General features: G+C 43.9%; 1 protein-coding gene across 11 annotated transcripts in view; it reads right to left on the bottom strand.

The window, feature by feature from the left end:
* Positions 1–25,070, bottom strand: part of GRAMD1B (GRAM domain containing 1B) — a 269,384-nt gene that overhangs the window by 195,270 nt on the left and 49,044 nt on the right. For 10 of the 11 annotated variants that reach the window (XM_037736762.1, XM_037736763.1, XM_037736765.1 and 7 more), the window contains exon 1: positions 1,333–1,706. The exons of the other annotated variant lie outside the window; for it this stretch is intronic. In XM_037736762.1, the coding sequence (XP_037592690.1) occupies positions 1,333–1,706 (374 nt within the window). Of the gene's footprint in view, positions 1–1,332; positions 1,707–25,070 lie in introns of those variants that run through there. 11 annotated transcript variants of the gene reach the window in all.

Genomic DNA, 25,070 nt, shown 5'->3' with positions numbered 1-25,070 from the left:
CACCGCAACCTCTGCCTCCTGGGTTCAGGCAATTCTCCTGCCTCAGCCTCCTGAGTAGCTGGGATTACAGGCATGCACCACCATGCCCAGCTAATGTTTTTGTATTTTTTAGTAGAGACGGGGTTTCACCATGTTGACCAGGATGGTCTCGATTTCTTGACCTCGTGATCCACCCGCCTCGGCCTCCCAAAGTGCTGGGATTACAGGCTTGAGCCACCGCGCCCGGCCCCAGGTGTTCATTTCTTATGCAAGCGTCCTCTCATCTTCCTTCTCAAACTCTTACTCTACCTATCCTTCCCTCACACCCTTGTCAACACCACCACCATTAGCTGTTACTAGACCGAGCTCACAGAAATATTCGGTAAGTACTTACTGAATTGAGATTAATGTAATTGAACACACTGGGAGAAGGAATTCCAGGGAAGGTGATCACTGACTCAGTGGCTCAGCACAAGAACACAAATCCATTAAGAGACAGGGCCCTAGAGTCTCACAGTAAATGTGAAGGATTTGTGGTACCAATGAACCAGTGAGGACTCCCTGCGCTCCACCAGGCAAGAGGCTTGGCTCAGACACAACTCCCTGAAGCGCCAGTCCTGACCAAGGTTGTGTAGAGCTGCTCTATGGGGCCCTGCACCAATTCTCCACGTGAGGGAAGCTCACGCTTCTCCCACTACCAAGATGCCACATTAACCTAGGCAAAAAAATAGCTGGTACAAACCACAGTGTTGCAGGCCAGGTATCGATGTCTAAAGACTCTGATGTGGTAGGAAATGTGACTCACTCGATGTAAATCTTTCACTTCCACACGTGAGCCAGTTCAAGCAATCCAATGTGATCGAACATAAAATAAGATTGAAACCGAGTTCAGAAACATAAGCCACTTAACCGTTCTCTGGCCTTTTGCTATCTGCGCCTGCAGAAAGGGAGCCATAGTAATACCTACCTCAGAGAGTTTGCGTAGGGATGAAATCTGGAAGTACACGAAATGCTCAACATAGTGGCCTGCACACGGTAAGGGCTTGATAACTATTAGTTGCTGTTATTGTTATTATTTATTTCGCTGTGAGGATCAAGGGAGAGGGAATGTAGCATGAAGTCCCACGCAAACGTGTCGTGCAACATGAAGCCCCCCACCCTGGGTTGGATGGCACGTGTGGAAGTTGAATGCCACCATCCCTGGGACCAGGCGCAGCGCCCGGCCGAAGCAACTGTGGTGACGGGCTCCTGCTCTCCCCCGGGACGTTTCCTCCAGGATGCCCCGGAGCCCTGGACGGCTCTGCAGAGGACTGAACCGGGGAAGGGGAAGAGACGGGCGGAACCGGGACGTACCTGCTTTCACTGCACTCCTTCCGCTCCCTCACCCTCAGCCACTTGCGGAGGAGGAAGCGTTTTCGGCGCGGCGACGCGCTGGGTGTGGAGCAGTTGGACCACGGGGTGTCCTCGTCGCTGGAGGGCGTGATCTCGATGGACGGCAGCTGCAGGAACTCCTTGCCGGGGGCCAAGACGCCGGGCAGGTCCCGGGACAGCCCGGCCTCCAGGCTCTGCTCCTGCACGTTCTTCATGCGGCGCATCTTGAAGCGCCGGCGGCGAAGCGTAGGGGTCGACGAGCTGGACCAGACCGGGCTGCCCTCGGGCGCGCCCTGCGGCTCGGGCACCTGCAGGGCGGGCAGCGGCCGGTTCTCCATCATGTTGGCCGCCGGCATGGGGCCCGTGGCCTCCGCGCTCGCCCTTCGCCCTCCGCCAGCGGCTTCGTTCCCGTCTCGCGCTGGCCGCTCCCCACCCCCGGCCCGCGGCGGCACGCTGCCCTCTCCAGGGGCCGGAGGAGCAAGTTCTTTTCCCGGAGCGCTGCGAGGAAGGGACGCGAGGGGACGCGGCGTGGCGCGCCGCCGCCAGGAGTCTAACTTTTCGGAGCGCGAGTCCTCCCGGCCGTCAGCCGCCGCCGAGGCCACCGGGCGGAGCGGGAGCCGCCTGCCAGCCACCCGGCCGCCCTCCTGGGGCTCCCCTCGCGCGCCCGCTTGTTTTTCTTCCGCTGCTGGCGTCTTTGCCTTAGCGGGACTCGGCAGCCCGGGGCCCCAAGGGGCGGCGCAGCAAACTCTCAGCGGTTTGCGTTCAGCAGACCAGGTTGGGGAGCCGGCTTGGCGCTGCAGGGAGGTAGAGAGCGGGAGGAAGAGGCAGTGGTAGGAGGGAAAGAGAGAGAGAGAGAGAGAGAGAGAGAGAGAGAGAGAGAGAGAGAGAGAGAGAGCGAGACACTGGATAAAAACAAAAAAGGAGAAGGAGGAGCGGGGGCTGGGGACGGGGTGGAGGCTATCCTGAATGGGCTCGCCCTGGCAGCAACAGCTAGTGTAACTGTAAATGGAATCCCTCGGGGAGGGACTCTACCTCCGAATAAAGGCTGCTCCAATCAGCCTAGTGCAATAGGATCACCAACCAAACTTTCTTAGGGCAACGATTGGCTGGGTAGCTCCCATAGTCGAACTCTGCTATTTCTTTGGGGGCGGGGGGTGCAGAGAAAGAGGAGTCAACGAATTCAGTCCTCACTCTCTCAGGCCACCCATGGTACAGGATTGAAGGAAAGTGAGGAGACTTTTCAACTAGATCTTTTCTCCTAAGAAAGGCACTTTGAATTATTTGGGGTGTGGGTGGTGGCACTGGAGGCCAGCAGTCACAGGAGGAAAGCAAGGTTGCTGGGGGCTGCTTCCAAAATGACAAGCTGAGAAGAGAGAACAGTTCTCCTGTGGCGGCATGAGCTGAGGACACCAGACATGACATACCAAGTAAAGACAGACAATAGGGTCTGAGAGACAACAGACACAGGACCAGTAAGGAAAATGGGGCTGAGCCCTGCACCTGAGCCAGCTGCCAGGACCATACCCAGGTCCTGAGCAAAGAATGAAATGAGAGGGGTGGGTGAGCACCCGCAAAGCAGTGCATCCAACAGAGTTCCAGGGAGCTGAGTGTAGCCCTCCTTACATTCCTGAAGGCTTATTCAATTGTGCTTCAGTCTGCCATGGACTGGGTCACAGAGTCCAGTATGTCCCCATGTTATGGCACCTAGGAAGTCTGGGTCAGTCCTGGTAGCATCCCAAGATGTGCTGAACCACACTCATGCTCTAGACCCAGGCCCTAAGAGATCAACCCTAGAACTGATCCACCCTATTTAGGTGCTCTCTGTGGTGACTGAGTCTAACCCAGCCCAGCTCCCAAGCAAGGCTGTAGCACCCATTCTTCTCCTTCATCCCCAGCCCAATGCGTTTATCTCTTGGGTCAGTAACTGTTTTGTTTTGTTTTTAAGAGACAAAGTCTTTACTCTATTGCCCAGACTGTAGTGCAGCAGTACAGTCATGGCTCACTTTAACCTCAAATTCCTGGGCTCAAGCTGTTCTCCTACCTGAGCCTCCTGAGCAGCTGGAAGTACAGGTGCACACCACCACACCCAGTTAAGTTTTATTTATTTTTGTAGGTATGAGGTCTTGCTATGTTGCCCAGGCTGGTCTCAAGCAATAAGCTCACCTCGGCCTCCCAAAGTGCTGAGATTATAGGCATGAGTCACCATACCCAGTCTGGTCAGTAACTTTCAAAGAGATCCTGAGAAGCACCCAAGAATATACTGTAAGTCCACAGTCTGATCCACCCCTCTTTTCTGCTTCTCTCAGAGGCTAGTTTCCATTTGGGAGCCAATGCCCAGCTTCAGGCCAGGACAAAAGTCGCTTTCACAAGTGTCCTAAAGCTGAAAAAAATTCACATCCGTAAAGACCACAAGAATTCACTGCAAGTAGATACATCCCTGCAGTTCAGCAAGACATCAAGGGTGACAGCTGGCTATGGGTCTACCAAGTCCTGCAATGACACATGTCAAGTGTGGAAAAGCTCAAGGCATTGTGACGTTACACAACCTTTGAGAGGCCGGGAAACCGAGGGAAGTATGTTTTCCTCAGGGAGAGAGATACTGCAGCTGAAAAGCCAAGGCCAGGCCCTCCCATAAGTGACTCCCTGGCATGTCGGCCCCTGTTTCTGACATCCAGCCACTGGCTGTCTCGGGAGTGATTTGGTATCACTCTATTTTAACTCCCGGACATAGCACAGAAAGCAGAAACCCCCTTCCATCAGGTGTCAGGCCTGGCAAGGAACAGATTACCTCTTCCGGCTCCAGGGATGCTAAGGAGGCTGCGGTGTAACTCCAAACTTACAGGATCCGGAGCTAAGTTCCACAGTGTGTTCACTGCCTTGGACTTCCTCCAAGGACGAGTGCTTTGCTGGGGAGCTGATAACTTCCCTGTGTTGGGCTGGCTCTTGACATAGGAGATGAGGGTCTCAGGAGCTTATGGGAAGAAAGGAAGCCAGGACACTACCATTCGCTTGGAGGCCATAAAAACAAAAGGAAAGTCCACAAGACTGGCCAGAAGATTGGATGGGCAGCTGAATTTAAGTTTGTTCTGGGTACTCTGAATTTAAGTGTATGCCTCTTACAAGGAAGAAAAGCCACCAACTTCCTCTTCCCACACACTTCAGCCACTTTTCCCGCCTACAGTAGATTCTGGATCTGAAATCCTATGAGATTTAATTTAAGGCTTGGGCACAGCAGTGGCTAAGAGTGATCATTTACATTTCACCTGGCCTGAGGGAAAACCTCCAAACAGAAATCTAAAATGTCTCACTAGATTGGGAAGCAGGTACCCAGAGCTCCCTTAGCCTTGAACACTGTCCTTACTCATTTGCACCTTCAGTCCCTTCTTTTTTTCAACCCATAATCTTTTTAATCATTAAAACCCTGTTCACAACACATCCTCCAGCCAGTTCCAGCTGTTTCTGTTGCCCGTGGCTGTGGCAAGTAAGATAAATGAGGCACTGCTTTGAAATATGAAATGCCCTACTGCCGCAAGCCATCATTACTGTTAAGACTATAAGCTCCTTGAGGTAAGAATCAAGTTTCTCCTTCCTCTAATTCTCTCCAGTATCCTGTGCTTTTTATGTGTATGGTGACCTTTACACTTTTGAAAAGAGCTTCCATACATCACACTGTGTCTTCCCAGCGGCCTTTACAATTGATGAAAGTGAAACAGAGAGGTTCAGTAGTTTATCCAAGGTCACAGATAAATGATGATGGCTAATCAATGACAAGGCCAGAACTGGAACCATGCCTTCTGAAGCCAGATTAGAGGCCTCCAAAAGTGTAGAGAAACAATTTCTCAAAGTAGCTTGTGCCAACGTCAGAACCAAAGAGTTTCCGTGCCCTGCGTCAGAATTTCAGTGATTGCATTTGCTCCCCAAGTCTCCCCACTCCCATATTTCTTCTCTCCAATATTTGGCTCTCAGCAACCCCACAGTTCTCTGTGAAACTGACCTCACCTTTGCCCCCATTCCCCTCTCCCCTAGACAGGTAGTAGCTAACCTCCCCTTCCTCACCCACAGCCAGGTCTCTGACTTTAAATGAAAGGAGGTCATATTACCAAGCAACTGTTATTTATTCTCAACTGCACAGGCTCCCTTTGCCTACAGACACAAGACACCCAACACCTGTCTACTACTTCTGGAGACTCATAAACTATTATTATTATTCGACTTCCAGGAGAAAACTTCAGTGAAACATAGTAGCTTCCAGGCTAGGTTTCTCCTGGGTGCACATCCTAGTAAATGTGAACTGGAAGGCACAGGCACCCCGGACACATCTTTGCACCTGCTCCAGGATGCCTAGGCAGGGAACTCCCAAGGACACAAGAATGTCTCCCCACAACACTGTGATTGCAAGACAGACAGTCCCCACCCTCAATGCTGGGGCACAGAGTCTCTCTCCCACACAACATTCAGAATGGCTAATCCCAACGGTTGGCCCATTATGAGGGAAAGAAGCAGGCAGTGGGCATAGAGGAATTGGAATTTGTGGCTGGCAGGGAAGCTGGAAATACGGACAGAAACATGGCCAATGCTGACAACAATATTAACTGTCTTCAAACACAAAACAAACGATGGCCAGATTTCACTCTGCAGCTTTCATTTTGTTGCTGAGCAAGAGGAAATGCGTTTGTGTAGAGTGCAGCATGGGGGATTAGGGATAGATGATAAACATTTACCGAGGGTAAGGCTGGTTAAGGACTGGCATCATGACTAAGACTGGGGAGAGAATGGCTTTCTCCATAGATCTTTTAAAGGTAACTGGAGCCTCGTTAGAGGCAGTAGCAGGAAAGAGATGATCTCTTAAAGGCCCCGCCCATCCGACTACTGTGGGCCTCTCTTTAAAGTAGAAGCAATTTAAGATTGCTTTCTCTTCAAAGCAGAAGCAATTCACTTACACCTAAAACAAAGTCTGTTTGAGCTGACCTGTTGCTGGCTCAGGCATTTTGATCACCTGAGACCCACAAACAGCTTTAATATCTTGCACTGGTGAGCTAGAAATACAGGAATCAATTACCAGGATGGTACTGAAGCAAGGAATTGAGGGTTCAGGCCATAAAGACTGGAGAAAGAATTGGAGAGAATAACTTAAACCCCTCCCCATGGTATCTCCTTCTGTTTCTTTCACAAGTCCTCCCTTCATTTCCCCAGGGAGGGGCTTGCTGCTTTAGGAGGGAGAGGACGCCGCACTGAATTGGTGTGGTTAGAGAAAGAGTGTGGAGGAGGGGGCTGGTGCTGGCTAAACACAATCTAAATCAAACCACAGTGGACCAACCACCACGTTCAGCTTCTCCTTCTAAAGAACAAGGGAGAAAATGCTTCAGGACTTTGACGGAGACTCAGTTATTGAGAACAGAGCCTGGGGGAGTGCTCTCAGCCTTGGGGAGTGCACAGGGTCAGCTGTTTGCTTCCAACGGCCTTCGCAGGGGCCAGGGAGAGCAATGACGTCACCTCGGGAGAAGGACTGTCACCAGATAAGCCCCCCTGGTTTAATTCCTCATCAAAAGGCTTAGATATCAAAGACGAATGTTTTGCACAACATTTGACTGCCCTTGTTCTTGACACCAAGGATACCAAGACACAGAAGGACATCGTCTCTTGTCCTCTAAATCTTGCAAGGACTTTACGTGCAAATCAGGGCTGAAAAATATTTTCTGAGGTCACCCCATCCCAAGGGTGGCAGGTGGCATGTGTTGGAAATTCTGATGTTGCTTTCCTCAGAAGCACTGCAAAATACCATCAGCTTATACTAACTACCAACTAATGATTGAGTGTGTAGACCCAAAGTCAAGCCATCTGAGCTTTGGACATTTTTCCATCACTTACTAGCAGTTTGATTGTGGCTAAGTTATTTAACTTCTCTGTAACTCAGTTTCCTCATTTGTAAAATCAAGATAATAAATAGCTTCTCCTTGCTGGAGTGATTGTGAGCATGAGTGCTGTGTAGGGCACTTAGAACAGAGTTTGGCATACAGTAACTGCTCAATAACTGTTAGCCTTTGTTATGTATAAGTTTCCTTTATAATACACTTCTTAGGAAACAGGACGATTCTTGTTGATTTTCAACTCAGTTTAATTCTACAAGTAGTTGTTAAGCTAGAGCACTGTGTAAGGCTCCTTATTCAGGAAGTCCTTGGGATATAGCTAGATAAATAAAATACACTTTGTGCATTGGAGCACATGATCTCTCAAAGAAGAATTAATTAAGTGCAAAATACAAGTGCACAAAAGGTGTAAGTGGAAAGACTGATAAATTTTACTTAGAGGAAAAGAGGTTGTCTAGGCAGGTCCTATGGAGGAATTGGTATTTAAGTTAATACTTCAAGTATGAATTTCAATAGAAAAGAAGAGGGCATTAATAATTTGAGTAAAAGCACTGAGGAGTGAAAACTCACAGAGAGTTTTTGAAAATACGAAAAGATAAGTCAGAGCATAGGGTAGGACATACAGGATTAGGTGATGAGGCTAGGCAAACAAGGGGTCAGATTGCAGTGAATGTAGAGGGTTTTGGTTTTTTTGTTTTTGTTTTTAATTAGAGGCAGGGTCTTGTTATGTTGCCCAGGCTTGTCTTGAAGTTCTGGTCCAAAGGGATCCTTCTATCTCAGCCTTCCAAAGTGCTGGGATTACAGGTGTGAGCCACCACACTCAGCCAAGTGTTGAAGTACAGATTTTATTCTATAGGCAAAGGGATGCTATTCAGACTGGTTTGGGTTTGGTGGTTTTCTTTCTTTCTTTCTTTTCTTTTTTTTTTTTTTTTGGTGGGAGGAGCTACATACTAACCTGTATTTGAGAAGCATCAACTCTGGTGACAGCATGAAATGTGAACTGGAGAAAAAAGCAGATAGGGAGCATAAAAACCAATTAGGAGACTATCATTCAATCAGTCAATATTTTTGGAATATTGACCACATGAATGGCAAATTGTTCAGATAAGAGATGGAGAAAATCTGAAATAGGGCAGGGGAAAAATGAGGAATGAGAGGAGATAGGCAAGGAAAAGAAGAAGACTCTAGAAGAAAACCAAGAAACAGCAATCATTGGGAAGGCAAGGGAAGAAAGAAGCTGATGTTTATTGCATGGTACACTAAGCCAGGCGCTGTGCTGAGTGCTTCACACACAAAATCCCAGCCGACCCTTGCAACAACCCTGAGAAATAAATATCAAAAGCTCTCTTTCAAGATGATGAGAGACTTTACAAGGTGACTTGCCCAAGTTCACACAGCTAGTAGAAGATGAACACAAATTTAAACTAAAGTCTCTTTGCTTTAAAACTCACACTTTTTCAAGTATACCACATTTCAAAGAGATAAATGATGCCACGTGCTATAATGAAGTTGGGCAGAAGGAAGACAGAGATAATTCCATTAAATTTTGTAATTAGGTCATTGATGACCTCTGAGACAACAATTTCAGTAGAGTGGTCAGAGAAGAAATGAAATTGCTATGGGTTAAAGAGTGGATAGGGAATGAATTAATGGAAGCTGCAAGATTAGACTGCCCTTTCCAGAAATTAGTCAGCAAAAACAATGAGGGGCATCTATTCTGAGTAGCTTTTGAGCATCTAGTATGTATTAAACACTCTTCTAGGGCCTAGAGTTAGATTGTGAAAAGTTACTTGCGGTTGAAGTGGGAGCAAGAGAGAGAGAAGAGGAGAGGAGAGAGGAGGCGAGTGGAAGGGAGAAGAAAGGAAAAGAGAGGGAACATTTGGGGGATGGGGAGAAGGTTTTTTTGTCTTTTAATTTGTGTGTGTTTTATTGTTGGTAGATGTTATGTTTCAGAGGAACAAAATGTGACTGTATAATTATGCCATTTAAAATGGAGTTCTGCCTATATCTGCTAAGAAAATTGGAGCTTCCTGATGTACCTGGTAATCTAGCAAATCAATCAAAAAGTATTTAATCTTCCCAGACTCTAAGCATACCATAATAGTGAGTACTGTGAAGTTCCTGTAAAGTTTATGAAAAATGATTATTGCTTCCTACAAATATTTTTGAATGCTTATCAAACATGACTCTGGCCTCAGTTGCTTCAAATCTGGGGGAAGGGAGGATGGAGAAGAAAACCAGTCCCTGGGGGAAGGGAGGGAGGAGAAGAAAACCAATCCAAGAACTACAGTTTGGTAAATTCACTTCAAGAGAAATGTGTACTGAATGCAGTGTGAACACAGGGGAGAAGGATCCTGATCCAGAGAGAATTTCACAGAGAAGACAGCACCTAGTCAAGGTTTGAAGGTAAGCAGAGGCATTTTTCCATGTAGAATAAGGGGGTCATGTTTCCAGCAGGAGACCCAGATGTGCAGAGGCATTGAGGCATTGCTTCTCAGCCTTTTGGCTAAGATCAAGTGTAGAAAGCATGGTGTGTTCTTGGAATTACAAAAAGAACAGATTGGAATATAATGAATGTAAGGAAAAAACTTTAAAAACCTAGAAAACCGTTGCCTGGTTTGTTGTGATGGGACAGCACGTTTGCCAGGCACCACGGAGATATTAGCCTTTACATATTATGTCAGGCAAAAAATTGGAATTGCTTTGTTGTGACACAGGAAGGAGCTGAAGAAGACTGGGCTCCATGGAGGATTTTCATTGGTGGCTCCTGTAATTGGTGGCTCTTATAATTGGTGGCTCCTGTAATCCAGCTCTGGGCAGCCATTCCTACTGTACCCTGAGAGGTTTATCTTTCTGCAAGCAATACATCTTGGTGGAGTAACTATAAACAATTCACCCCTGTGCAATTCCGCACTTGGCGCGAACTCTTGCCTCAATGAAATTCACACTGTGGGATGTTCCCACTTTTCAGGAACAGCCCATTTCCTCTACCCTGCTAAACTACGCCCCAGAGCCACCCCTAGTGGCAAGCACCTCTGCTTGTATTCCCCGCCCCACATCCTGCTCCTGGAAAGGGAGACTCAGGATCACTGTGCTCCCTCAATCCAGAGACTACATGGCATTTTAAATACTCTGAAATTGAGATGTAGGTATGGGTTATGCTAGGTAATTTACAAAGTCTTTGTTGTAGCTCTCAGGGTCTATGAACTGGAAAAGTCTGTTTTGCTTTAATCAATCCTTGTGTATGAAAATACAGATTTAAAACATATCTGAGTCTGTCATGATTCTTCATATAATTCAAATTATTTTTTTACAGAAAGGATTTATAAAAATACATTATTTCTTTACATGTATGAAATTTTAATTCAACGATAAACTTGAATAAGACACCCTCAGATGAGGAAGTCATCTGTTGCATAACTTAGGGTGTCCAAATAGACATGAAACATGTCACCTTTATCAGGAAAAGAAATAGCGTCATTTAACCACTCCCTGGATGTAAGCAGTGCCCTTAACCACTCCCTGGATGTAAGCAGATACCTCTGGAAGATATATTAATTCTGCCTGACGGTTGGAAATTTTTAAAAGTAGTAAAACTATCACCTTCCTTAGGTGACAGAATTATAGGCCTGGAAGAACCATTAGCTATTTCATCCCATCCACATCTTTCTTCCACTCTATCTCACCCAGGTTCACGGATGAGAAACTGAGGCATGGGCAAGATAAATCTTAGACCAAGATCACAAAGCTGGAGCTGAAATTGTTTTATGTAAATCAAACATCTTTCAGTCAAGCTCTACCTTAATGACTTCTAGTATTGTTTTGGACATAATATTTTGACCTCTGAGAATAATTAAAAAACAAACTGCACAGAGGAGTCCTAACAGTCAGACTGCATTTGCTGGCAAACATTCTGTGTGCATCTAATTCCCTCATAAGCCCACACAGAGCAAGAAGTTAATCAAACACAAATACCTCACTAGAACTAATCCCAACACGTGGTCGTGTAGATTTGCATAAAAGGTATAGAATGGTTACTGGCATTTGAAAAGGCCTTTTTGCTTTACATAAGCAGGATTCCTGTATGTGGGAAATTCCCCTAATACGTTTTACTTGATTGATACACAACTTTGCAAGAACATCACTACTTAGTAAAAATATACCTGTAAGTAATTAGCTTACATGGTCCTGCCCTTTCCCTTTAAAGCAAATATATGACACCTAGGACTTGAACCACATGAAAAATCTGCTTTAGTCAGATATAGATTAGCAATGTTTCAGTGTCCTAAAAATTTTCAGGTTCACCTAAGATTTCTTGAGCCAGGCACTATATTTAGTTATTTAAGCCTCATACTAATCCTGTGAGGTGTCATTTTTTTCTCATTGTAGTGATGAGGAAACTCAGGCTCAGAGAGATGAAGAAATGCAGAGATCAAGATTCAAACCCAGGTAGTCTGAATCCCACACCAGTGTTTCCTCCACTTCACAGCTGCTCTCTTTTGACTTTCTGTAAAATATGCTTTTAAACTGGTTCCCGCATCATTGTCTGTAGATATGTATTTGATTTGCAATCTGGCAAATAAATTAATTTGGAGTTGCAATCTGGCAAACCAATACCCTTTGTTTCCTTATGTAATTCAGTCAGTTTCTATTTGTTCCCTAAATTTCCTTGGGAGTTTGTGTTGGATTCTAAATATTAAAGAAAAAAAAAACACACTATCCCAAATATTTAGTAGAACTGCCTTGCAATAAATTATATTAGCAATACATTCTTTTCATGACATGTTCAGGCTACATAATCAGTTTCTCATTTGTCATTAATAATGTAAGTGTACCTCTAATTTATAATTTTTACCCAAGTGTCTCTAATACCTCTTACCTATGAAAAAGTCTACTTGTAGATCTGAGATGAATCATCATCGGGGCTCGGTAAGCTCTGGTGCTTCCTGGCTCCTATTAAAGAGAACTGCAGACTCAAGGCTCCAAGCAGGCACGTCAGACCATGGAGAAGAAAACTGCAGGTCTGTTGCAAATGGATCGGCCCAAGCCTCCAGTATGTTCATTTGCTTAAAATGGGGTTTGCCATCCTCTGTTGAAATAGCAGCTTAGTAAACATTAAAAGACTTTTAAAAGTAGACTTCCCATGGTCTTAAGATTCTAATTTAGCTTCCGCGGGTAAATCTAACTTGTTTCCAGGATGTAGTCAGGCAATGGTTTAAATCTTACTAGCCAGAGCAAAGTCTTCCTTTTTGAAGGCTTGTTCACATGATCTTATTCTGTGCAAGTTTACCACCTATGCAGGACCTTGGACCTTGGAACAAGGACACTGGATTCCATCCCCACCATAATAAAATCTCCCCAGCTTAACTCAAAGAACAACGAGTCAGCACTCATTGGTCCCATATGTCCTTCAGGCAGAGGCCCACTAGGGTCCTGATAAGGTAGGCTACTGCTTTGCCTCCTTTTTTTTGCTCTCTCTCTCCCTCTGTCTTGCTTTCTCTCATTTACACACACACACACACACACACACACACACACACACACACATAGAAATTCCCCTACTCCCTTGTTGCACCAGACGCTGTTTGTTTGTTTGTTGTTGCTGCTGTTTTAAGAGCTAGGGTCTCTATCACCCAGCCTGGAATGCAGTGGCACAATCATAGTTTACCGCAGCCTCGAACTTCTGGACTCAAGCACTCCTCCTGCCTCAACCTCCAAAGTAGCTGGGACTACAGGTGTGTGCCACCATGCCTGGCTAATTTTTATTATTTTTTGTAGAGTCAGGGTATGGATGTGTTGCCCAGGCTGGTCTTGAACTCCTGGTCTCAAGCGATCCTTTAGCCATTGCCTCCCAAAGTGGTGGCAATACAGGCATGAGCTACCATGCCCAGCACACGCTGTTAATTAAAAAAAAAAAATGATGAGTTCCCTTCTGTGGAGCTGGTAAAGCACAGAGTGAACCTGTTGGGGACAGGATCAGTATGAGTTTGAGACCAGACAACATCTATGGTCACTTGCAAGTCTAAGACTCTAGAGCATTCCACAGTTCCAAGGTTCTATATATAGCAAGTCCCTGTCTGCTCTTGCTCTTCCAGTTGTCCTTTTATGATGTTTTCTCTTTCTTTTCTCCTTTGAGAATGTCCTCAATATTCATTTATTAATCAGTCTTCACAAGCATAAAGACTTCTCAAAGCAGTTCACCCATACCTCTTTCCAATGCATTATTTCCCACCTTGTCTGACAATTAGTGACACACATTTTCCACTTGCCCCCAGACTATGGCTGCCATTCACACAGGAGTTATATCCCATTCATCGTTGTTGTCTGTTAGCAAGCTCACTGCTCCAGACTGAGCACTTACATTTATCCTCAGTAAATGTCTATGAATGAAAAAATGATAGTGGAAGAACAGGGGAGGACAAGGAACAGTGCTGGGAGGTTTAAAGAGGCACCCAGTGCAATTATTTCCCAGCCTGGAATCTCCAGAAATTGCTCTTCTGCTGCAGTTCCCTTCTGGAGAGAAGAAAAGTGAAGACCATCATCTGCTTCAGCCCTGCCATTTTCCTAGGGGCAGCTCTGACTGTGGACACAATGTTCCTTAGATTATCATGTCACACTAAGCCTACACCACAGAGGAGGTGTCAGGAGAAGTAACCTGAGACAATAATGCCCTTTACCCAGAACATTCACTCCTGATTAACTAAAGTTCAGGTTTTTAAGGTAAGGGTATTTGGACTATGAATCTTTGGGGAGCAATTAAGGAAAGGAAAAAGAATGTACTTGGAAAAAACCGCTTATCTATCAACTCTTAAGAAAATACCCTGAATCAGTTTAGTCAATCGTCTTTCTCCTGCTGATAAGGGCCCCAGCTTTACCATCCCTGAGAGAGGGGATTTTATCCAACTCTCTTTCAAAGATGTCTAGACAGGAAAATCTTCCAACTCCCCTTGGGAAACCCTGACATATTTGTGTTGTGGTACTGGCCAGCCCTCCAGAAAATAACCATCCTCTTCCATGGTTTTCTGTTTGAAGGATGTCTGTCAGTCCTGATTAGAAGGCTGATATTAAGCCATTATTTAATTTCCCCAAAATATCTGTTTATTCTATTCGAGTTTCAAAGCAGAAAAGTACCTTAGAGAAAGAAAGCCAACTTTCACATTTTATATATAAAATAGGCAGGGCATGGTGGTTCACTCCCACAATCCCAGCACTTTAGAAGGCCAAGGTGGGAGGACTGCTAGAGGACAGGTGTTTGAGACCAGCCTGGACAACACAGCAAGACCTGATCTCTGAAAAGAATCATTTTAAAAATTAGCCAGGCGTAGAGGTATGCATGTGTAGCCCCAGCTACCAGTTGCTCACTGCAACCTCTACCTCCCACATTCAAGTGATCTTGTGACTCAGCCTCCCAAGTAGCTGGAACTACAGGCACATACTACCACACCTGGCTAATTTTTATATTTTGAGTAGAGACAGCGTTTCCCATGTTGGCCAGGCTGGTCTCAAACTCCTGACCTCAGATGATCCACCCACCTCAGGCTCCCAAAGTGCTGGGATTACAGGTGTGAGCCACTGCACCCAGCCTGTTTGTTTGTTCTATTGATACATGATAGATGTGCATATTTGGGGATTATGTGTGATCATTTACTACATTCATATAATTTGTAAAGATCAGTTCTGATGCCAGAGCTTATGTTCTCACATGATTTACTTAGTTTCCTCCACGGTAGAGTGATTTCAGACTTTAATGTCAATATCTCAGTCCTAAGTTAGTACCTGATTTGATAAATCATTAATGCATTTTTGTTGTTGTTGTTGTTGTTGTGTTGTTGTTTTAAGAGACTGGGTCTCTCTCACCCAGGCTGGAGTGCACTGGCACAATCACAGTTTACTGCAGCCTCGAATTCCTGGACTCAAGCCACCCTTCTGCCTCAACCTCCCAAGTAGGTGGGACTAGAGGCATGTGCCACCACTATGGTCACTTGCAAGTCTAAGACTACATAATGATTGCATGTGCCTGTACAAAATACCATGACAAATTCTTAGCATCCATCACATGATCTGTTTGAGATTAATGCAGCCCTTGCACTTCATTGATAGTTACCTTGTCTCCCATAAGTGAAGAACAAGAGTTCTAGATTTAGAAAATCTGAGTTCAAATCTTGGATTCACCACTTATTAGCAAGTTAATTCATCTGTCGGTGCCTCAGTTAACCTATGTAAAAAACAAGATTGATAATAGTGTCCATCTCAAGGGCTTATTGTGGGAGATAAACAGATAAAACACATAAACGCTTAGCTCAGTCGCTAGCACATAGCACATGCTAAAAAAAAGGCTGACAGTTACTTCATTTTTATGTCTGCAGTCGTGTATAGTCATCACACTTTCATCACTAATGTAATGACACACATTCAGGCAACAAGTTGTGTCTGACTTCAGGGACACATCACACACCCACCATAGAGCATTCTAAAAGTCTAACTTTTCTCAACAATGCCACACAGGCTGCACTTATGAAATACAATGATCATTTCGGTAGCTCCCTACTCATACGCACAGAAAAAGATGAATAAAGACTGAGGTCAAGTTAACAGCTTAAAATAGAAGTTTACTTATTTTAAGGCCTGTGGAGTAGCAGGGAGTAAAAAATGGTAAGAATTGGTACAATTATGATCATTATCTTTATCACATTATTATGATAATTAGTATGAATAGAACTCTTGGGCTGGTCAGCATCTCCGATTTCTGTACTTGCCTTCTCTCTTTTTTTTTTTTTTTTTTTTTTTTTTGAGACGGAGTTTCGCTCTTTTTACCCAGGCTGGAGTGCAATGGCGCGATCTTGGCTCACTGCAACCTCCGCCTCCTGGGTTCAGGCAATTCTCCTGCCTCAGCCTCCTGAGTAGCTGGTATTACAGGAACGCGCCACCATGCCCAGCTGATTTTTTGTATTTTTAGTAGAGACGGTGTTTCACCATGTTGACCAGGATTGTCTCGATCTCTTGACCTCATGATCCACCCACTTCGGCCTCCCAAAGTGCTGGGATTACAGGCGTGAGCCACTGAGCCAGGCCAGTACTTGCCTTCTCTAAAGGATCTAGAGGATGCTTCACTGCTCCCTTACAATAGGAGTGGTTTTGCCATTTAACTGTCATCTCCATCACACTCAATAGAAGTTCTAAAACGGCATTTTGGTCTTCTATTCAAGCAGGAGATCTTTCTACACCTTTTATTACAGGAGAAGCAACTGGTATAGCTAATTCAATGTGCTGTAACTAATGCCTTGGAAATGCCCAAAGCATACCAACCCTAATCCACTTTGAAGACTAAATGTATTCAGCATGCTAGTTTTTGTATTAAGCTATACATTATAGTGAAATCAGCTCTAGGGGAAAATCCTCTTTCAACCCTAGCTAAAACCATTTTTATTTATTTCTAAAACTTACAAGAGCCTGATGCAATAGAAAAGAAAAAATAATAAACCTTGATAATAAGATACCCATTTAACTGTTGGCTGAGCTACCACAATGGCAGATATGTGGTTTTTGAACAAAGACTATGTGTATGTGTATAATATGTAGAACTCCCAAGATAGGTATCAGTCCAAAAAGTAATAGTGACTATATTTTCATAGAAAACACTAATAGCAAACTTCAAAGTCACTGTTTTTCCTATGAGACATAATGGCAAAAGTTAGTCCATTAAATGGTGACTAACAGATGAGCCACTATTAAATCTTTTTAACACACAGAGAACTGTAGAAAGAAGAAATGAGTGGCTTGGAAAAGAGTGACTGAGAACCTACTGACATTTATTTACCCTGGCAGAAGAGTAAATGGTCAGAGAATTGCATCCCACCCAGATCAAAGACCTTAACAATGAAAACGAACTTCACCTGACCAAGACCTAAGGATCCCTGAAGACCACCAACAATACAGAGCTTCATCCCAAGACCAAGCAGCCCCTGGCTCTGCTATGCATTGACTGAAAAGAGAGTAATGTCATCATGAGACCTAGAAAAGCCTTCGGAATTTCAGATAAGTAGGGCCCAAAGAAAAGGCAGCTTAGGGGGCCTTTCATACAAATCTGCTTCTCCAAGACACGAGTAGGCCATTCTGAATGCATTTTAACAAATATAAGCTATCTTTTGAAGGGGATGCATGTGTAGGTGAGAATATCTTCTGAAAGAGAGTCAATGTTGTGGCATGGTGAAACCCTAAGACTCTAGAGTGAGGCTAAGTTCCAACCCTGCTCCACTATCCACTTACAGGAGGACTTTAAGAGATTTACTTATTATCTCAACCTTGGTTTATGCATCCATTCATTTATCCTTAGAATAAGTTTACTGAGTAGTTATATGAATCAGACACTGTTCTGAACAAAACACACCAAAATCTTTCTCCTTGAGGAGCAAGCCTTCTCATGGGTTGGGGGTGGGAGCTAAGCAATGGACATAATGATTAAATAAATTTAAAAATAGGTTGGAAGGTGACGAAAGCTATGCAAAGACAAGGGGGATAAGGATGACATAGGGGAGTCAGAGTAAACCCCATAAGGAAAATTACATTTGAACAAAGCATATCAAGAAGTAAGGGAGCTAAGCATTCATCTATAAAAACATAATGCTGGTACTATCACAGAAGGTTGTTGGAAGAATTAAATGAGATGTGGTGCAGAGTATGTAACATTGTACCTGCACACAGTAAGCGCTCAGTAAATACTAGTAAGAATAATAATTATTATTATAATGATGATAATGGGCCAGACACGGTGGCTCATGCCTGTAATCCCAGCACTTTGGGAGGCCAAGGCAGGTGGATCATCTGAGGTCAGGAGTTCGAGACCAGCCTGGTTAACATGGCAAAACCCCATCTCTACTAAAAACACAAAAATTAACCAGGCATGATGGTACATGATTGTAGTCCCAGCTACTCGGGAAGCTGAGGCAGTAGAATCACTTGAATCTGGGAGGCAGAGGTTGCAGTGAACCAAGATCATGCCACTGCACTCCAGCCTGGGCAACACAGCCAGACTCCGTCTCGAAAAAAAAAAAAAAAAGAGAGAGAGAGAGAGATGATAATGATGGATTTCTAAGATCACTAACAGTTTCTGCTAAGGCTTTCTGAGATCCCACTGCACAAATAATAGCCACTTGTTTTTATCAGACAACCTTGAATAAATGATGACTTAAGCTGCAACTTCTCAGAACAACCACTTTTTTTCTGACTTGGTTCTCCAAATACAGTCCTATCTGACTACTAAGCCACCCAAGGTCGTTCTTGTGTAAGGGCTACAGAAGACGCAATTGAAATGCATCATACTTTTCAATTGCGTCTTCTGTAGCCCTTGAGCAAGAAGGTCAGAGAACTGCCTCCCATCAGGAGATGCTTGTTCCCTCTTCTTGGAAGCTGGGGTGGGGTTGGGACTAGGGTCCTGGATGACTGTGAAGGTTTATCTCTGCAGGATCCACCTACTCTTCAGGTGAAAACCTGTGGGTTGAAGGATTTGAAGGAACCTCACTTATCCTGCAGCTCTTCAGAGAGGGAACAAATAGAAGTAAAACCCATGTATTTCCTCTGCTCCCTTCCCATGTGGAACATTAAATTCATCCTCCACTGAAACAAAAAAAAATGTGTGGACAAATGGTCCCTGAATTTTTGCGGAAATTCCCCAATGCCCCCTGATCCCATAGTTATACTTCCTGATGTTTATTGATCAGTTGTCTATCCAAGACACGTTCACCCCAGCGCTGCCATTAATGCAATGAAGGAAACACAAAGAGGTCAAAGAAAGCAGAGGGCCCCTAATCTGTCACATGGACAGAACATGCTTTGCTCCGTTTCTCAGGGAGATAAAGGGAATGGTAAGAGGGAAGGCAGGGGTGGAAATTTCTCTTCGTTGCTATTTTGGAGAGCAGGAAATCCACTTTGAAAACGGGTGAGAGTCCAGGACCAGGTGAACTCAGGGCAGACTGCGATACAATCGAGGCTCCATTCCAGGGAGGTAATACTCAAGCTCAAGATGAATTTGGCTCTAACTGCAGCACTTATAAGGTAATATAGAAAGTGCAAATGCATATGGGTCTTTGGGGTTTCTTAGCTCAAAAAATAAAATCAGAAAAAATTATGGAGAAAATAGTATGTTCTCAGGGTTGGACTTTCAATATCAGCACAACATTTTTGGAAAGCAATGTGGAAAAATGTAGTTAGAACCATAAAGCTAGTGATATCTCTTAACCTTACAATCCTGCTCCTAAGAGTGTTGTAGTTTGGGGGAGCGGGGGCATTGGAGTTAGGTAGACCTGAGTACAAATCCTGGCTGTATATTTACTGGTTTGTGTGATGTAGCTGAACTAGTGACTTCTCTGGACTTCGTCTCTTTCTGCACAAAAGAGGAAAAATCATATGCACTTCATGCATTGTGAACATTAACTGATACACCATAGTAAAGTGTCAAGTGCAGTGCCGTGCACATGATAGGCACTAAACGAATGGCTTTAGTTTTTCTTTAACAGCAGTAATTATTATTTATTCTGCAAGAGAAAATATTTATTTAAGAGAAAAACTGGCAAAAACCAAAACACCAAATAAAAAAATGACTAAAGAAATAATTATATTTCTACTCAAAAAAGAAATGCAACTATTAAAAAAACAAACATATATCCACTCTATATTAACTAGTCTATGATTACTTTTGCATACATTTGCTGGAAGTGGAATAAAATTACACATACACTTACCACATTGCTTATCTCTGTGTAGGTATATGTGTTACATATATGTTAACATATTTTGTTTATACGTAACATAATTTTCTATGTTTAATTAAGTAGGGCCAGTTAGATTTCATTTGTTCATAATAATTGTTTTCAAAATAATGAAATATTTTTAACCTAAAAATATCAAAATTGGAGGCTGAGGCAGGAGAATGGCTTGAGCCCAGGAGTCCAAGACCAGCCTGACAACATGGAAAACCCCATTGCTACAGAAAAAAAAAAAATACGAAAATTAGCCAGGCATGGTGGTGCACACCTGTAGTCCCAGCTATCAGGGAGGCTGAGGTGGGAGGATTGCTGAAGCCCCAAAAGTCAAGGCTGCAGTGAGCCATGATTGTGTCACCGCACTCCAGCCTGTGTGACAGAGCAAGATCCTGCCTCAAAAACTAATAATAATAAAATGGCAAAATTTAATTAATTCCTTAATTGAAAATGAAAAAATAGGGAAGTGCAAAGGGTCATTGGGTATTTCTAAATCTCTGGGAGGCTGTAACTTAAACTAATAATACCAATCCCACAACTGCTACATCAAGCCTAAATAATAGCAGATTTGTTCCAGGGCTGACATTATGATTTCAAGAGCTCCTCCTACCAGGATTGCTAAAGCCATCATCTTCCTCATTTATTTAATTATTAGATATCTGTTGCAGATATATATTATACCTGCTATATGCCAGGCACCACGCTAGGTGATAAATCTGTAAGTGTACTGCCCTCAATGAACACGTAACCTACTAAAGAAGATCAGTTACTCAACTATTTAAACATGAGGCAGTGAGCTGTGCTATCAGAGATACACAGGGCACTTTGGGGGTTTCATCCATTTTCTCAAACCATTAGGTAGGCATGAAGATAGTGATGTGTCTACAGGTAAACATAAATGAAATAAAATAAAATAGAGCTTGCCTAGAGGCCACTTGGTAATTAAGTGGCAGAGTCCCGGCCTGATCTCATGTCTTCTAATGACATGCTCTCTGTTCTCTTCACTCTAGCACAGCCTCTCCCTACATAAAGTGATCTGGAAGTTCTCTTTGCCAGCATCTTCTTTCTAGATGTTCTTTGTCCTTCCTCGAACCCTAAGTAAGCATGTGCTGTTCCAGCTCTCTAGAAGAAGAGGAGATGGCTGCACTGTTCTTAGGGGATGTGGTCTGCAGGTGCTACTGGTGGGTGGAGCAGGGAGGAACAGCAGAGGACTGGTTCCAGGGTCTTGTGTAGGTGGAGAACCGTAATTCTGCAGGTGGGACTCCTTGGCAGTATCAGAGTTACCAATGGAGCATCTGAGGACATCTAGGCACAACTGATTTTGCTCAAAAATATTTATTTTTCTTCTGTCTCAGAAGGAGTTTGGGGCAAGAAGTCTTTTGCTTCTCCCCAGATCCTATCTCCCTCCCTTCCACCCCATCCTGACACTTTCCCCTTTCCTCCTCCATGTCTTTCTCTCTCCTCTTCTCAGTAAGAGTCCCCAAAACACACACTTTTTTTTTCTTTTCTTTTTTTTTTTTTTTTTTTTGCTTCTATAAGCTCCTTTTTTCTTGTCCCCAAATCATCTGTTTCATGAGTCCTGAGAGGCTGGTCCCTGACCTCATAACCATAACCCTCACAGTCTCAGCCGCCTGCAGGCCTCCCTGTGCTGATTAGAATCAGCCTGTCTGGTACAGGGGGTCAGAGAGGGAAAGGCATAATGCAGAGACGGAGAACACATTTCTAAAATCTGATCTTGTGACTCAGTAAATCCAACTCCACCACAATTTGTACTAATTGGAACTCAGTAAGGGAGAGTTATGGAACTACTGTTCGCCAGTAAAGGAAAGCGTGAAGCAGGTACTCACTACACCTTTGGAGACAGAACACTGTAAATGTTCTAAAGCCTCTTGTTTTAGGCTGCTTGTTGTGGGTTTTGTTGTTGGTTTGTTTGAACTATACTTTCAGGCACCTAACTCACAGATTTTGAAAGCAGAAATAAAGCCCTTCCTTATTTCTCACAGGTCTTGTTTGCAGGAACCCATGCTGGATGCAGGCAAAAGTCCCAAAGTTTCAAGCATGTCTCATCCGTCTACAGGTAATTAGTCTGTGCTGTGGTAATGGGCACCCAAGGGCCTGGATGGTGGGCACATTTTAAAAACCAAAGACAAACAATTGACAATTGCAATCTCATTCTCAGAAACATCTGTCTGGTTGTCAAGACAGGGAAGGGCAGGCAACACAGATACCGGAAATGTCCCAACTGAGATATGCAAGTTCTCAGCAGTGTCAGGGGAGCAAGAATGGGGCATTCCAGAGATCAGATGAGATGGCTGAGGCACAGTTACCAACATAAATGCCAACATCTGTATGTGCACAGCCCTTTGAGACCGAAACACTGCTATACATATAACACTCAGTAAGAGAATTAGGATAGTGGGATGCTACTTTACAGATGAGAAAAGAGGACCAGAGAAATTGTGCAATTTGCATAAGTCCCATAGTAAGAGGCAAAGTCAGGATTTCCAGCCGAGTATGCTCTTTCCAAATTACCATAATTATCAAAAGCAGTGGCATAATAGTTAATGTGATAAAACAAAGAACTGTGTTGAAAACTTAAGTCTTCTTCTCCTTCTTCTCTTCCTTCTCCCTCTCCTTCTCTGTCTCCTTCTCCTTCTCCTTCTCCTTCTCCTTCTTCTTCCCGTTTTTTGGGACAGAGTCTCGCTTTGTTGCCCAGGCTGAAGTGCAGTGGCATGATCTCAGCAAACTGCAACCTCCACCTCCCAGGTTCAAGTAATTCTCCTGCCTCAGCCTCCCCAGTAGCTAGGACTACAGGTGTGCACCACCACGCCTGGCTAATTTTTGTATTTTTAATAAAGATGGGGTTTCACCATGTTGGCCAGGCTGGTCTCAAACACCTGACCTTGTGATCCACCCACCCTGGGCTCCCAAAGTGCTGGGATTACAGGTGTAAGCCCCCACGCCCGGCCCGAGAACCCGTCGTCTTAATTCCAGGACAGTCTTTTTACTACCTAAAAAAACCAAACTAAGTAATCATATTTCTTTGCCTATTGTTATTGGAAGAGATTAATCAGCGTTATCTCTGGGTAAATAACAATAAATAAGAAAGCAAGTGTAACGCGCCAGCTCAATCTTTGTCCTATTGCATCTAGTCTTCTGAAATGATAGATATTACACTTTTTCCAAAGGAGAAGCAGCCTTCTGCTTTCAGCTGCAGTGGGCTTTTGTCTTCAAAGGTCTAGCTTAGAAAAACACAAAATGTAAATATTGACAGGCTGGGTCAGCATCAGTGTTAGGAGACAGAGTTATCCTGCATGAATGCATGCTTAGCACAATTTAGAGATAATCCAAATTGTCCTACCAGAGTCTCAGTACATCCTAGTGAATTCCACTTATGTCTAAATGCTCCCTACCCATGAGTTCCTTAGCACATAAGTAGTATTGCCAAACATCTTCAGTCTGTCCTATGGACACCACCCTCTGGCTCAGGGGCTGTGGAAGAAAGGGACGGAGTCTCAGAATTTTTGATCTATAACATGCCATCCGTTCACATCAACTCATCCAAGTTACTGTGAAAAGTCAAATAGAATTCTGATCCTTTGTTTGGGCATTTAGTCACTTCTGGTTTCCAATACTAGTTTTAACATAACCTAGACCATGGGTCTATACGAAGTAAGAGCAGCGCAGGGTGAGGGGGGGTTATCAGCCATGCAAACAAACAAGTAGCTGTAAAAACATGACAAAGGGGGCAGAAAAATCCCAATGGGTTTTCTCCACCAGTGTAATGCCATATTAGAATTCCTTTCCATTTCACTTAGTTTTCTATTGCGTAACAGTCATAGAGTCCTGACCTTTTCTGAGAGTGGCTGGGGAAACGTGGGTCCACAAAAGCTGATTATTCCATCAAGTTTACACTGTGGGACGGTGACTCCTGGCTCAGGATTTGCCATCAGGCTATACAGTCAGCCCCACACTGGTGCTCTAACGTTTCACCACAATACTAAAGGCTTCAAAAGGCCACTTTCCTAATCCCATTCACAGACATCTACATTCTCTCATTCAAAAGTGTCAAGATGATGATCCTAACCCCTAGAGCCTTCACCTCACCATAAGAAAAAACCTCATCACTTTAGATTCAGGACCCTGTGAAGTTACCTTAGTGGACAATGATCCATTTGCCTATTGTCTTTTGGAAAAACCTAGAGCTGTGAGCCCTAGGGGGAGCCAAGGCTTTGCTTTTTGGAAGGCTGTATTCACAGAGCCTAGTTTAGAGGCAGTACATAAGCAGCACTCAATGGATACCTGTTAGATCAATGAATGCACCTGCATTCACTTTTGGGAGATGAGAGAGATAAGTGTAAGCCCATCAATTGATTTTCTCTGGCATTCTGGGACTCTGATTTGCCCTCTCATGCTTTGAAAAGGTCATGAAACCAATCCTGTGTAAAACTGCCAAACTTTAACCCATACAGAAATGGCAGATCACCTTTTGGTGTGACCAACAGGTTCCTAATGCCCTCTGGTGGCCAGGATGATTCCAGATGTCCAAGTCCCCATGCTTTCCTAAGGCTTTCAATTTAAGCATCCCAGAAACCAAGAGTCTGCAGGTTTCATCTGATCTGTCCCCTTCTCCAAGCCAGAGTCCTGAGTCTGTGGGTCAGAAAGATGCCACTCCCTTCCCAAAGTTCCCTGAAGAAGCGTCTCATCTGTTTCCTGAGAGTAGATAGATAGATCAAGAAGGTGAAACTGAATCTTTTAATGTGAATTGCCTTTCAGTGAATGAATTGTCTGTGGTTTCAAGAGTTCCTTCGGAAAAAAAAAAAAAAAAGAAAAAAGAAAAAAAAGACCATTCAAGGGAAATAATAATTTTTAGTCAAGAATGTTTAGCTTTCCATTTACTTGGGATTTTCAGGTCACCTCACCCTTCTGAGCATTGTAGACCTGCAGAAGGTTTCAAATTTTGTATTGCTAGCGTTCCATGATTACATTTCCATTTTATGGAAAGACAAGCTGAGGATACAAATCAATTATTGAAAAAATGATAACTATTCTCTCAAGCCTACAGGAGGCTTTCATTTTTGTTTCATTTGAAATATGT

This window comes from Cebus imitator, unplaced genomic scaffold (genome assembly GCF_001604975.1).
Source record: "Cebus imitator isolate Cc_AM_T3 unplaced genomic scaffold, Cebus_imitator-1.0 Scaffold28, whole genome shotgun sequence".
NCBI classification, from domain to species: domain Eukaryota; kingdom Metazoa; phylum Chordata; class Mammalia; order Primates; family Cebidae; genus Cebus; species Cebus imitator.
This window is presented reverse-complemented; position numbering and strand designations above follow the sequence as displayed.